A 17,510-nucleotide genomic window follows, 5' to 3' on the forward strand; every position below is an offset into this window, starting at 1 on the left:
TATTGTTATATTTAATAAGTTTTTATTTGTGTAAAATATCTTTAATGACGTCACGAAGAATTTCTTACGCTCCCCCCTCAAAAAAAAAAATCTTGATGATTTCACGAGAACTTTTAAATAATTATCAATATATAATAGTAAACGTAGATAAACTACCGTTTTGAAATCTTACCCGCTGTTATGCGATTATGACATTTAATGCCTTTAATTTGTAATTTATGATTAAAAGTTTGATACGCGCTATCAAATTTAAATTAAAAACGTATTATATAGCAAAAATTAATAAGCATATTCCGGACGAAACTTGTGTTTATGGTCGACCGGTGGCTCCGAACACTGGTAGTTCGGTCGTGGATTCGCGTCCGGCCACGTGGAGTTTTCCGGGTTTTCTCCGCGTCTGTAAAGCCCGAATGGGGCCCAGTTTACCCTTAAAAAGGCATCACACCCCACTAGGCAGATCCCCCGAGTGTTGGGTTGCCGTAACTTAACCCGTAAAATCGTCATTAAGTCCGAGCCTACTGGAAATATGACACACGATCCCTTTATCTCCCCACCGCCCTTAACCTTTAACCACCAAAATTTAATAGCATCGACGCCCCAATATACAAACCTCCCTGCCAAATTTCAGAGGTTTTGACGAAAAACACAGGAGGTAAGCTTCGAACAGGGCGAACAAAATCGTTCTCTCCGCACACACGCTAACATCTATACATATGGGAAAACCCCAAATATATATATATATATATATATATATATATATATATATATATATATATATATATATATATATATATATATATATATATATATATATATATATATATATATATATATATATATATATATATATATATATATATATATATATATATATATATATATATATATATATATATATATATATATATATATATATATATATATATATATATATATATATATATATATATATATATATATATATATATATATATATATATATATATATATATATATATATATATATATATATATATATATATATATATATATATATATATATATATATATATATATATATATATATATATATATATATATATATATATATATATATATATATATATATATATATATATATATATATATATATATATATATATATATATATATATATATATATATATATATATATATATATATATATATATATATATATATATATATATATATATATATATATATATATATATATATATATATATATATATATATATATATATATATATATATATATATATATATATATATATATATATATATATATATATATATATATATATATATATATATATATATATATATATATATATATATATATATATATATATATATATATATATATATATATATATATATATATATATATATATATATATATATATATATATATATATATATATATATATATATATATATATATATATATATATATATATATATATATATATATATATATATATATATATATATATATATATATATATATATATATATATATATATATATATATATATATATATATATATATATATATATATATATATATATATATATATATATATATATATATATATATATATATATATATATATATATATATATATATATATATATATATATATATATATATATATATATATATATATATATATATATATATATATATATATATATATATATATATATATATATATATATATATATATATATATATATATATATATATATATATATATATATATATATATATATATATATATATATATATATATATATATATATATATATATATATATATATATATATATATATATATATATATATATATATATATATATATATATATATATATATATATATATATATATATATATATATATATATATATATATATATATATATATATATATATATATATATATATATATATATATATATATATATATATATATATATATATATATATATATATATATATATATATATATATATATATATATATATATATATATATATATATATATATATATATATATATATATATATATATATATATATATATATATATATATATATATATATATATATATATATATATATATATATATATATATATATATATATATATATATATATATATATATATATATATATATATATATATATATATATATATATATATATATATATATATATATATATATATATATATATATATATATATATATATATATATATATATATATATATATATATATATATATATATATATATATATATATATATATATATATATATATATATATATATATATATATATATATATATATATATATATATATATATATATATATATATATATATATATATATATATATATATATATATATATATATATATATATATATATATATATATATATATATATATATATATATATATATATATATATATATATATATATATATATATATATATATATATATATATATATATATATATATATATATATATATATATATATATATATATATATATATATATATATATATATATATATATATATATATATATATATATATATATATATATATATATATATATATATATATATATATATATATATATATATATATATATATATATATATATATATATATATATATATATATATATATATATATATATATATATATATATATATATATATATATATATATATATATATATATATATATATATATATATATATATATATATATATATATATATATATATATATATATATATATATATATATATATATATATATATATATATATATATATATATATATATATATATATATATATATATATATATATATATATATATATATATATATATATATATATATATATATATATATATATATATATATATATATATATATATATATATATATATATATATATATATATATATATATATATATATATATATATATATATATATATATATATATATATATATATATATATATATATATATATATATATATATATATATATATATATATATATATATATATATATATATATATATATATATATATATATATATATATATATATATATATATATATATATATATATATATATATATATATATATATATATATATATATATATATATATATATATATATATATATATATATATATATATATATATATATATATATATATATATATATATATATATATATATATATATATATATATATATATATATATATATATATATATATATATATATATATATATATATATATATATATATATATATATATATATATATATATATATATATATATATATATATATATATATATATATATATATATATATATATATATATATATATATATATATATATATATATATATATATATATATATATATATATATATATATATATATATATATATATATATATATATATATATATATATATATATATATATATATATATATATATATATATATATATATATATATATATATATATATATATATATATATATATATATATATATATATATATATATATATATATATATATATATATATATATATATATATATATATATATATATATATATATATATATATATATATATATATATATATATATATATATATATATATATATATATATATATATATATATATATATATATATATATATATATATATATATATATATATATATATATATATATATATATATATATATATATATATATATATATATATATATATATATATATATATATATATATATATATATATATATATATATATATATATATATATATATATATATATATATATATATATATATATATATATATATATATATATATATATATATATATATATATATATATATATATATATATATATATATATATATATATATATATATATATATATATATATATATATATATATATATATATATATATATATATATATATATATATATATATATATATATATATATATATATATATATATATATATATATATATATATATATATATATATATATATATATATATATATATATATATATATATATATATATATATATATATATATATATATATATATATATATATATATATATATATATATATATATATATATATATATATATATATATATATATATATATATATATATATATATATATATATATATATATATATATATATATATATATATATATATATATATATATATATATATATATATATATATATATATATATATATATATATATATATATATATATATATATATATATATATATATATATATATATATATATATATATATATATATATATATATATATATATATATATATATATATATATATATATATATATATATATATATATATATATATATATATATATATATATATATATATATATATATATATATATATATATATATATATATATATATATATATATATATATATATATATATATATATATATATATATATATATATATATATATATATATATATATATATATATATATATATATATATATATATATATATATATATATATATATATATATATATATATATATATATATATATATATATATATATATATATATATATATATATATATATATATATATATATATATATATATATATATATATATATATATATATATATATATATATATATATATATATATATATATATATATATATATATATATATATATATATATATATATATATATATATATATATATATATATATATATATATATATATATATATATATATATATATATATATATATATATATATATATATATATATATATATATATATATATATATATATATATATATATATATATATATATATATATATATATATATATATATATATATATATATATATATATATATATATATATATATATATATATATATATATATATATATATATATATATATATATATATATATATATATATATATATATATATATATATATATATATATATATATATATATATATATATATATATATATATATATATATATATATATATATATATATATATATATATATATATATATATATATATATATATATATATATATATATATATATATATATATATATATATATATATATATATATATATATATATATATATATATATATATATATATATATATATATATATATATATATATATATATATATATATATATATATATATATATATATATATATATATATATATATATATATATATATATATATATATATATATATATATATATATATATATATATATATATATATATATATATATATATATATATATATATATATATATATATATATATATATATATATATATATATATATATATATATATATATATATATATATATATATATATATATATATATATATATATATATATATATATATATATATATATATATATATATATATATATATATATATATATATATATATATATATATATATATATATATATATATATATATATATATATATATATATATATATATATATATATATATATATATATATATATATATATATATATATATATATATATATATATATATATATATATATATATATATATATATATATATATATATATATATATATATATATATATATATATATATATATATATATATATATATATATATATATATATATATATATATATATATATATATATATATATATATATATATATATATATATATATATATATATATATATATATATATATATATATATATATATATATATATATATATATATATATATATATATATATATATATATATATATATATATATATATATATATATATATATATATATATATATATATATATATATATATATATATATATATATATATATATATATATATATATATATATATATATATATATATATATATATATATATATATATATATATATATATATATATATATATATATATATATATATATATATATATATATATATATATATATATATATATATATATATATATATATATATATATATATATATATATATATATATATATATATATATATATATATATATATATATATATATATATATATATATATATATATATATATATATATATATATATATATATATATATATATATATATATATATATATATATATATATATATATATATATATATATATATATATATATATATATATATATATATATATATATATATATATATATATATATATATATATATATATATATATATATATATATATATATATATATATATATATATATATATATATATATATATATATATATATATATATATATATATATATATATATATATATATATATATATATATATATATATATATATATATATATATATATATATATATATATATATATATATATATATATATATATATATATATATATATATATATATATATATATATATATATATATATATATATATATATATATATATATATATATATATATATATATATATATATATATATATATATATATATATATATATATATATATATATATATATATATATATATATATATATATATATATATATATATATATATATATATATATATATATATATATATATATATATATATATATATATATATATATATATATATATATATATATATATATATATATATATATATATATATATATATATATATATATATATATATATATATATATATATATATATATATATATATATATATATATATATATATATATATATATATATATATATATATATATATATATATATATATATATATATATATATATATATATATATATATATATATATATATATATATATATATATATATATATATATATATATATATATATATATATATATATATATATATATATATATATATATATATATATATATATATATATATATATATATATATATATATATATATATATATATATATATATATATATATATATATATATATATATATATATATATATATATATATATATATATATATATATATATATATATATATATATATATATATATATATATATATATATATATATATATATATATATATATATATATATATATATATATATATATATATATATATATATATATATATATATATATATATATATATATATATATATATATATATATATATATATATATATATATATATATATATATATATATATATATATATATATATATATATATATATATATATATATATATATATATATATATATATATATATATATATATATATATATATATATATATATATATATATATATATATATATATATATATATATATATATATATATATATATATATATATATATATATATATATATATATATATATATATATATATATATATATATATATATATATATATATATATATATATATATATATATATATATATATATATATATATATATATATATATATATATATATATATATATATATATATATATATATATATATATATATATATATATATATATATATATATATATATATATATATATATATATATATATATATATATATATATATATATATATATATATATATATATATATATATATATATATATATATATATATATATATATATATATATATATATATATATATATATATATATATATATATATATATATATATATATATATATATATATATATATATATATATATATATATATATATATATATATATATATATATATATATATATATATATATATATATATATATATATATATATATATATATATATATATATATATATATATATATATATATATATATATATATATATATATATATATATATATATATATATATATATATATATATATATATATATATATATATATATATATATATATATATATATATATATATATATATATATATATATATATATATATATATATATATATATATATATATATATATATATATATATATATATATATATATATATATATATATATATATATATATATATATATATATATATATATATATATATATATATATATATATATATATATATATATATATATATATATATATATATATATATATATATATATATATATATATATATATATATATATATATATATATATATATATATATATATATATATATATATATATATATATATATATATATATATATATATATATATATATATATATATATATATATATATATATATATATATATATATATATATATATATATATATATATATATATATATATATATATATATATATATATATATATATATATATATATATATATATATATATATATATATATATATATATATATATATATATATATATATATATATATATATATATATATATATATATATATATATATATATATATATATATATATATATATATATATATATATATATATATATATATATATATATATATATATATATATATATATATATATATATATATATATATATATATATATATATATATATATATATATATATATATATATATATATATATATATATATATATATATATATATATATATATATATATATATATATATATATATATATATATATATATATATATATATATATATATATATATATATATATATATATATATATATATATATATATATATATATATATATATATATATATATATATATATATATATATATATATATATATATATATATATATATATATATATATATATATATATATATATATATATATATATATATATATATATATATATATATATATATATATATATATATATATATATATATATATATATATATATATATATATATATATATATATATATATATATATATATATATATATATATATATATATATATATATATATATATATATATATATATATATATATATATATATATATATATATATATATATATATATATATATATATATATATATATATATATATATATATATATATATATATATATATATATATATATATATATATATATATATATATATATATATATATATATATATATATATATATATATATATATATATATATATATATATATATATATATATATATATATATATATATATATATATATATATATATATATATATATATATATATATATATATATATATATATATATATATATATATATATATATATATATATATATATATATATATATATATATATATATATATATATATATATATATATATATATATATATATATATATATATATATATATATATATATATATATATATATATATATATATATATATATATATATATATATATATATATATATATATATATATATATATATATATATATATATATATATATATATATATATATATATATATATATATATATATATATATATATATATATATATATATATATATATATATATATATATATATATATATATATATATATATATATATATATATATATATATATATATATATATATATATATATATATATATATATATATATATATATATATATATATATATATATATATATATATATATATATATATATATATATATATATATATATATATATATATATATATATATATATATATATATATATATATATATATATATATATATATATATATATATATATATATATATATATATATATATATATATATATATATATATATATATATATATATATATATATATATATATATATATATATATATATATATATATATATATATATATATATATATATATATATATATATATATATATATATATATATATATATATATATATATATATATATATATATATATATATATATATATATATATATATATATATATATATATATATATATATATATATATATATATATATATATATATATATATATATATATATATATATATATATATATATATATATATATATATATATATATATATATATATATATATATATATATATATATATATATATATATATATATATATATATNCATACGAAATTTTCAGGATACGACATGAAATTCGAACATATTTTTGCTCCACGATTGAAACAAAAACTCACCATACAACGTTACATTAGTTCGCTGCGCCATTTTTTATTCACTTCTGTTCATTGGTCTCAGTCCGCATGTTTGCTTCGTCGTGGAAGGATCTTGCTCGATAAAGGAAATCTTTAGGTATTATTAGAAAGTGACTGATTTTATTGAAAAGAAACATCTCGAAAAGGTTCACACTGGCTGTATTGCTGCTCGGAGTAATGACATTTGTCTAAGTCATTTTAGAAACATTTTAAAAAGTAGGCAAAGCCAAACCTCTTTGGATAGATATTTTATCAAGCGACCTGTATCCAGTGAAAGTGCTGGTGGAAGTGAAGGAAAGAAAGCAAAAAGAGTGAGTAAAAATTTAAAAAATCTATGAAACATAAAAGATAAAAAAATTAGTGTTAAATTATTTTTAAGTTATTGTTACATTATGTTATGTAAGTTAAGTTTTAGTATCATTTCCCTTCTCCCTCTCTTCTGCCACCAGTTTACACCTCCACCATCGTCTTTCCTTAAAGGTAAAGTGCAAATAAAACTACATTTATTTTAATCAATTATTATTCTATTATGGTTATTTATACATTTACAATTACAAAATGCATTTTTCAGTGTTTTCCTTACTATAGTTATTTTTTTAATGTACTACTTAGCCTTAATTTGAGTGTGTTTTTCGTGTTGGAACGAATTATTTGGTTTTACATGTAATTGTATGGGGAAAAATGATTCACCTTACAACATTTTCATGATACGATCTCAGTTTTGGAACGGATTAATTTCGTATCCTGAGGTTCCACTGTATATAGGAAAAATAAAAACGAATATATAATAATGAAGAGAAGTAATGACCCAAATGTCGATAAGTGTAGAAGAAACACCATTCTAGTTATATGATTATGGCTTGAACCAGGCTCTTCATGCTGTAAAAACGGTATTGAAATCCTTATAGTTAGTGTGCCTCTTGTACTCTTGTAAATGTACATATTTCAGTGGTGTGCCGTCATTGGAAGCAGTGGATGCACTGCTTCCCTTGTATTTTCTAAAAAATAAATACATATTAATTTTAATTATATGAAAATAATCGCACAATATTTTATTATAACTGCATTATGTATCTTATTACAAATTTCTATACTACACATGAAAAAAAGATAAGATTGCTATTGTATATTTGAATATTAGTGGTAGAGTAGAAGCGCTGTATTGTCAGCATCCAAAAAGCCAGATTTGCACATATGCTTTACAGAGCACCAACCTCACCCGGTTTAGCTGCTGGAAGCCTAGGACCTTGGGTGGATGCTACACGTATAATGCATCCAATTCTATCCAGGACCATTTCTGGGCTGTTAACTGCCTGCTTGCTAGATATTTGGCCGCCCTCGCCCCATTATGCGAATCACGAGTGGATTTATAACTTAACCCAACCAATAAGAATTTACCTGTATGTTTTTATGATAGTTCTGTATAGTTGACAGGAGTTTAAAAAATCCATTAAAATATTTGATATTTTTATTCCGCTCTCCGATTTTATATTACTCTTGGATTCCAATGTTAAACCGGTGATATTATGATTTCATATATTCCATCTCTAAGGGGATGTAGAAAAAAACGTGTACAATTCTTGTATAATGTTATAAAATTAACTGTTACTTTGACAGCGTCATTTACAACTAAATTTAATAAATGAGAGAGATGCATGATGTACGGAAAAAGCTCTAGAATTTATTTTCTTTAAATTTACGATTTATGTATCCGTTTGTCATAAAAATTTGTCTTTCCACTTTTTTCCCAAGACTACAAATATTCGAGTACAAAGTAACCAGTTTTGACTTATTTCTACTTAAGAAGTAGTTAAATAATTAAGTGATTAGGGAATTGGAGACATAAATAAAACCCTGCCGAAAGAGCCGGAATATTACTTAAACAAAAGCTTAACCGAACCATCTTTAGCAGAGTACAATGGAGACTGATTTGCTCATATTATTAATGTAATAAATATAGAAATTTTTCCAGTTCAACGAGAGTGACTGAAAAGTTGTAAATTTTAGAAATTCTAAGGACACTTGGTCCTAAAACGAATTAGTTAGAAAACAAATTACTTTTAAGTTTAACGTATTTAGATTTTTACAGCTATGGTGAGAAACGTTTAAAATCTACAACAGCCCTGTTGCGTCCTTCGAGATATACTAGTGATGCGACAAAAGAGGTATTTGACATTGACCGGTATCGGCACCCTGGGGATTCGACAGTCCAGGCTAATGGATGGGATCAAAGACGGTTGCAGAATGTGCATACACGCTCTGCGATCGTCTTCGATCCCATCCATTAGCCACTTGTAGGGAACTATTTGATTAAGTGCATTATTTTAAGATTTAAAAAGTAAACAATATTTTATGTTATTTTTATGTACGTTTCTTTACAAAGCTATATTTAATTATAATTTTNACGAATGCATGTACTGTAAATACAGTACATACATTCAGTATACACAAGTACAGTATATACAAGTATGTACTGTAAATACAGTACATACTTGTATATATTTTAATATGATTTTATGTGCTTTAAACGTTTTTCTAGTGATATTACGACTTCAATATTTGTGGCGGACAGACGTAAAGTCGAATAAAATGACTTAAACTTGATTTTTATTTTTCCATATACTTTTTTGACATACGACGTATAATCGTGAACGACGTAACTCGAAACGACGTAAGTTGAGGTATGCCTGTATTACATTAAAAATGTATTTTTTACCTCTAAAGCAGCTATTGCAATTTTGCAAGCTAGTGGATTTCCTCCATATGTAGAACCATGCTCTCCTGGACCAATTGCAAGCATAACAGGATCATTTGCAAGAACGGCAGATACCTAAGGAATAAAATTTTAAAATATTGTATCTGAAAATGATCCTGTTAATATTTATTACTTATTTATTTAATCATTAACAACAATTTTTTATCACTTGCTATTCAAAACATTAATATTACATACAGCAATAGTTATATAGTGAATACTAATGTATTAAAATTTTTTTTATCTAATATTGTGACAATTGTTTTCATTGATCAACAAACAAATGAAATTTACTGGATATACTCCTCCTGAAAGTGCTTTTCCTAACATTAAGATGTCTGGTTTAACATTTTCATGATCAACACACAACCACCTATATGAAAATAAAAAAATTTCAAGTATAAAAAAAAAATGTCTGCAAAAATATTAATGTCATATATAAATATTAAAATTCATAATTTTTATACAAAACAATATAATAAATTATATTAGTTATTTGATATCCAATATGTAGTATCAATTTTAATATAATTTGATCATAAACCATCTGATATCCAAATAGAAAAAGTTTGTATATTATTCATTTTTTTAATATTCACAGATTTCATTACATATTCTACACATTAAAAATGGATGAGATTTAAACATAAAACACCTTCAAACCTTAAAAATCAGTCCAGCACCATGGTATAAAAATGTTAAACCAAATGCATTTCATTCCGAAAGTTTAAACCTGAGGTAGATCTTAGAATACAATCAGAAATGCTTGTTACATAAATTACACATTGGTGTGGACTGATTCCAGATTTGAAGGTGTTTTATGGCTGATTAAAAAGATTTTAATATATTTCATTTATAGTAAGCTGTATATTTTATATTATAATAAGGAATATTTTAATATTAATGATATAGATTTATTAGTCTAAGTTAAAATCCTATTTCAACTTTAATTCTTTAAAAGATAACATATTTTGATTGATATTCTAAATGGACAATTTATATATTATACAATATTTATCTGTTTTTAATAAGTAAATTTGTTCTAACAGGAAAAAAACTTTGTGAATAACAGTAAATAAATTTTTAAAATTTGAATAGTTTAAGTAATGCTAAACTGAAAATTGTATATGATAGTCCAACAAACTGGCAGCCTCCAATTTACAATGGTCTGAATTATGACAAATTTGAAAAACTGCCAACATTTGTAAAAAACCCAAAAAGAAAAAAAAAACCATTCATGCTGATAGTTCATAACCTTCATAACAGATGTCAATTCACTGTCATACCATTTTCAAAAAGGTGAATAAAAAGGGAAAGGGAATAGATTTAAAGAAGAAATGAATAGTAGCTATTACAATGCAAGATTCCAACTGAACATAAATGTGTACTTATTAATAAAATTTAAATTAGAACAAGTAAATATATACTGTAATTGTTTAAAAAGTATTTATGTAAAAAAGCTACTAAAAACACTTATATTTTGGCATAATTTATACATGACAATATTTTGGGGATGCAATATAACTCATTTAAATACATTATGAACATGTGAAATTTGTGGTGATTCCATTTACTGCACTTTTTCCAGAAATAATCCAGTTATAAATAAGAGGATGCCTGTACCATACTTTTTATAAAAATTTCATCTCTACGATGATTTAGTTTAGAAAAAAATTTTTTTTGTTTCTTTCTTTCTTTAAATTTTGTACTTGCATATTGAAAAAAATATTACTATGATTAGCATTTAATAAAAATTATTATTACTAGTGCTATTGTTGCATGTTATGTAGATATATTGAGTATATTACATGATTCTACTTAAGCTGAATGAATTTATGATAGTTTTTATTCTTTTTTTTGTTTAACTAGAAGAAATTTTGAAAATTTTTATTTCAGCATAATTTATATTATTACAGGATGCTAAGCTAGATTTTCCCCCATGTAATTTTTCAATACCTGTATTGTTTTAAAAAATTTCATATCATTTGAAAACACTAAACTTAAAATAAGATTAAAGAATTGATAAGATCATGTTTATTTTGGCTAATTTCGTTCCATTTAAAAAGTTATTTCTTATCAGTTTAATATGCTTTTGTTTTTACAAATTATTACAATGGGATTTTTTTAATAAGTTAAAAATTCACAACTACTTTTCCATGACACTTTACTAGGGTAGTACAAATTATATTTTCAAGCAAAAACAAATCTTTTGCTTAATATTGTAAAGTATCTGCTAAGGAAATTGTTTTTGTTATTAATTACTATCTGCTTTCATCGATAACGTTACCATATTAGAGAGGTTGAGGCGCACGTTTTAAACGTGTAAACGTGTACGTGTGACGTTCGGCGCCGCTTTCCCGTAAGCCTAAAAGTTTGACGATGATGTTTGGAATGTCGAGCGTGATTCCACCGACTATCCAAACACCATTGTCAAACTTTTAGGCTTACGGGAAAGCGGCGCCGAACGTCACACGTACACATTTACACGTTTAAAACGTGCGCCTCAACCTCTCTAATATGGTAACGTTATCGATGAAAGCAGATAGTAATTAATAACAAAAACAATTTCCTTAGCAGATACTTTACAATATTAAGCAAAAGATTTGTTTTTGCTTGAAAATATAATTTGTACTACCCTAGTAAAGTGTCATGGAAAAGTAGTTGTGAATTTTTAACTTATTAAAAAAATCCCATTGTAATAATTTGTAAAAACAAAAGCATATTAAACTGATAAGAAATAACTTTTTAAATGGAACGAAATTAGCCAAAATAAACATGATCTTATCAATTCTTTAATCTTATTTTAAGTTTAGTGTTTTCAAATGATATGAAATTTTTTAAAACAATACAGGTATTGAAAAATTACATGGGGGAAAATCTAGCTTAGCATCCTGTAATAATATAAATTATGCTGAAATAAAAATTTTCAAAATTTCTTCTAGTTAAACAAAAAAAAGAATAAAAACTATCATAAATTCATTCAGCTTAAGTAGAATCATGTAATATACTCAATATATCTACATAACATGCAACAATAGCACTAGTAATAATAATTTTTATTAAATGCTAATCATAGTAATATTTTTTTCAATATGCAAGTACAAAATTTAAAGAAAGAAAGAAACAAAAAAAATTTTTTTCTAAACTAAATCATCGTAGAGATGAAATTTTTATAAAAAGTATGGTACAGGCATCCTCTTATTTATAACTGGATTATTTCTGGAAAAAGTGCAGTAAATGGAATCACCACAAATTTCACATGTTCATAATGTATTTAAATGAGTTATATTGCATCCCCAAAATATTGTCATGTATAAATTATGCCAAAATATAAGTGTTTTTAGTAGCTTTTTTACATAAATACTTTTTAAACAATTACAGTATATATTTACTTGTTCTAATTTAAATTTTATTAATAAGTACACATTTATGTTCAGTTGGAATCTTGCATTGTAATAGCTACTATTCATTTCTTCTTTAAATCTATTCCCTTTCCCTTTTTATTCACCTTTTTGAAAATGGTATGACAGTGAATTGACATCTGTTATGAAGGTTATGAACTATCAGCATGAATGGTTTTTTTTTTCTTTTTGGGTTTTTTACAAATGTTGGCAGTTTTTCAAATTTGTCATAATTCAGACCATTGTAAATTGGAGGCTGCCAGTTTGTTGGACTATCATATACAATTTTCAGTTTAGCATTACTTAAACTATTCAAATTTTAAAAATTTATTTACTGTTATTCACAAAGTTTTTTTCCTGTTAGAACAAATTTACTTATTAAAAACAGATAAATATTGTATAATATATAAATTGTCCATTTAGAATATCAATCAAAATATGTTATCTTTTAAAGAATTAAAGTTGAAATAGGATTTTAACTTAGACTAATAAATCTATATCATTAATATTAAAATATTCCTTATTATAATATAAAATATACAGCTTACTATAAATGAAATATATTAAAATCTTTTTAATCAGCCATAAAACACCTTCAAATCTGGAATCAGTCCACACCAATGTGTAATTTATGTAACAAGCATTTCTGATTGTATTCTAAGATCTACCTCAGGTTTAAACTTTCGGAATGAAATGCATTTGGTTTAACATTTTTATACCATGGTGCTGGACTGATTTTTAAGGTTTGAAGGTGTTTTATGTTTAAATCTCATCCATTTTTAATGTGTAGAATATGTAATGAAATCTGTGAATATTAAAAAAATGAATAATATACAAACTTTTTCTATTTGGATATCAGATGGTTTATGATCAAATTATATTAAAATTGATACTACATATTGGATATCAAATAACTAATATAATTTATTATATTGTTTTGTATAAAAATTATGAATTTTAATATTTATATATGACATTAATATTTT

The 17,510-nt window shown here is 13.1% G+C and overlaps 1 protein-coding gene across 1 annotated transcript in view; it reads right to left on the bottom strand.

Annotated features, from left to right (window-relative positions):
• LOC111634021 (ornithine aminotransferase, mitochondrial-like) overlaps positions 1-17,510 on the bottom strand; it is a 48,749-nt gene that overhangs the window by 18,737 nt on the left and 12,502 nt on the right. The window contains exons 6-7 of the mRNA XM_023378699.1: positions 13,418-13,496; positions 13,085-13,198 (exon numbers count right to left, since the gene is read on the bottom strand). Coding sequence (XP_023234467.1) covers positions 13,085-13,198; positions 13,418-13,496 — 193 coding nt within the window. The remainder of the gene's footprint in view (positions 1-13,084; positions 13,199-13,417; positions 13,497-17,510) is intronic.

This window comes from Centruroides sculpturatus, unplaced genomic scaffold (genome assembly GCF_000671375.1).
Source record: "Centruroides sculpturatus isolate CEXI.00-Female unplaced genomic scaffold, Cexi_2.0 scaffold736, whole genome shotgun sequence".
Classification (NCBI taxonomy): Eukaryota; Metazoa; Arthropoda; class Arachnida; order Scorpiones; family Buthidae; genus Centruroides; species Centruroides sculpturatus.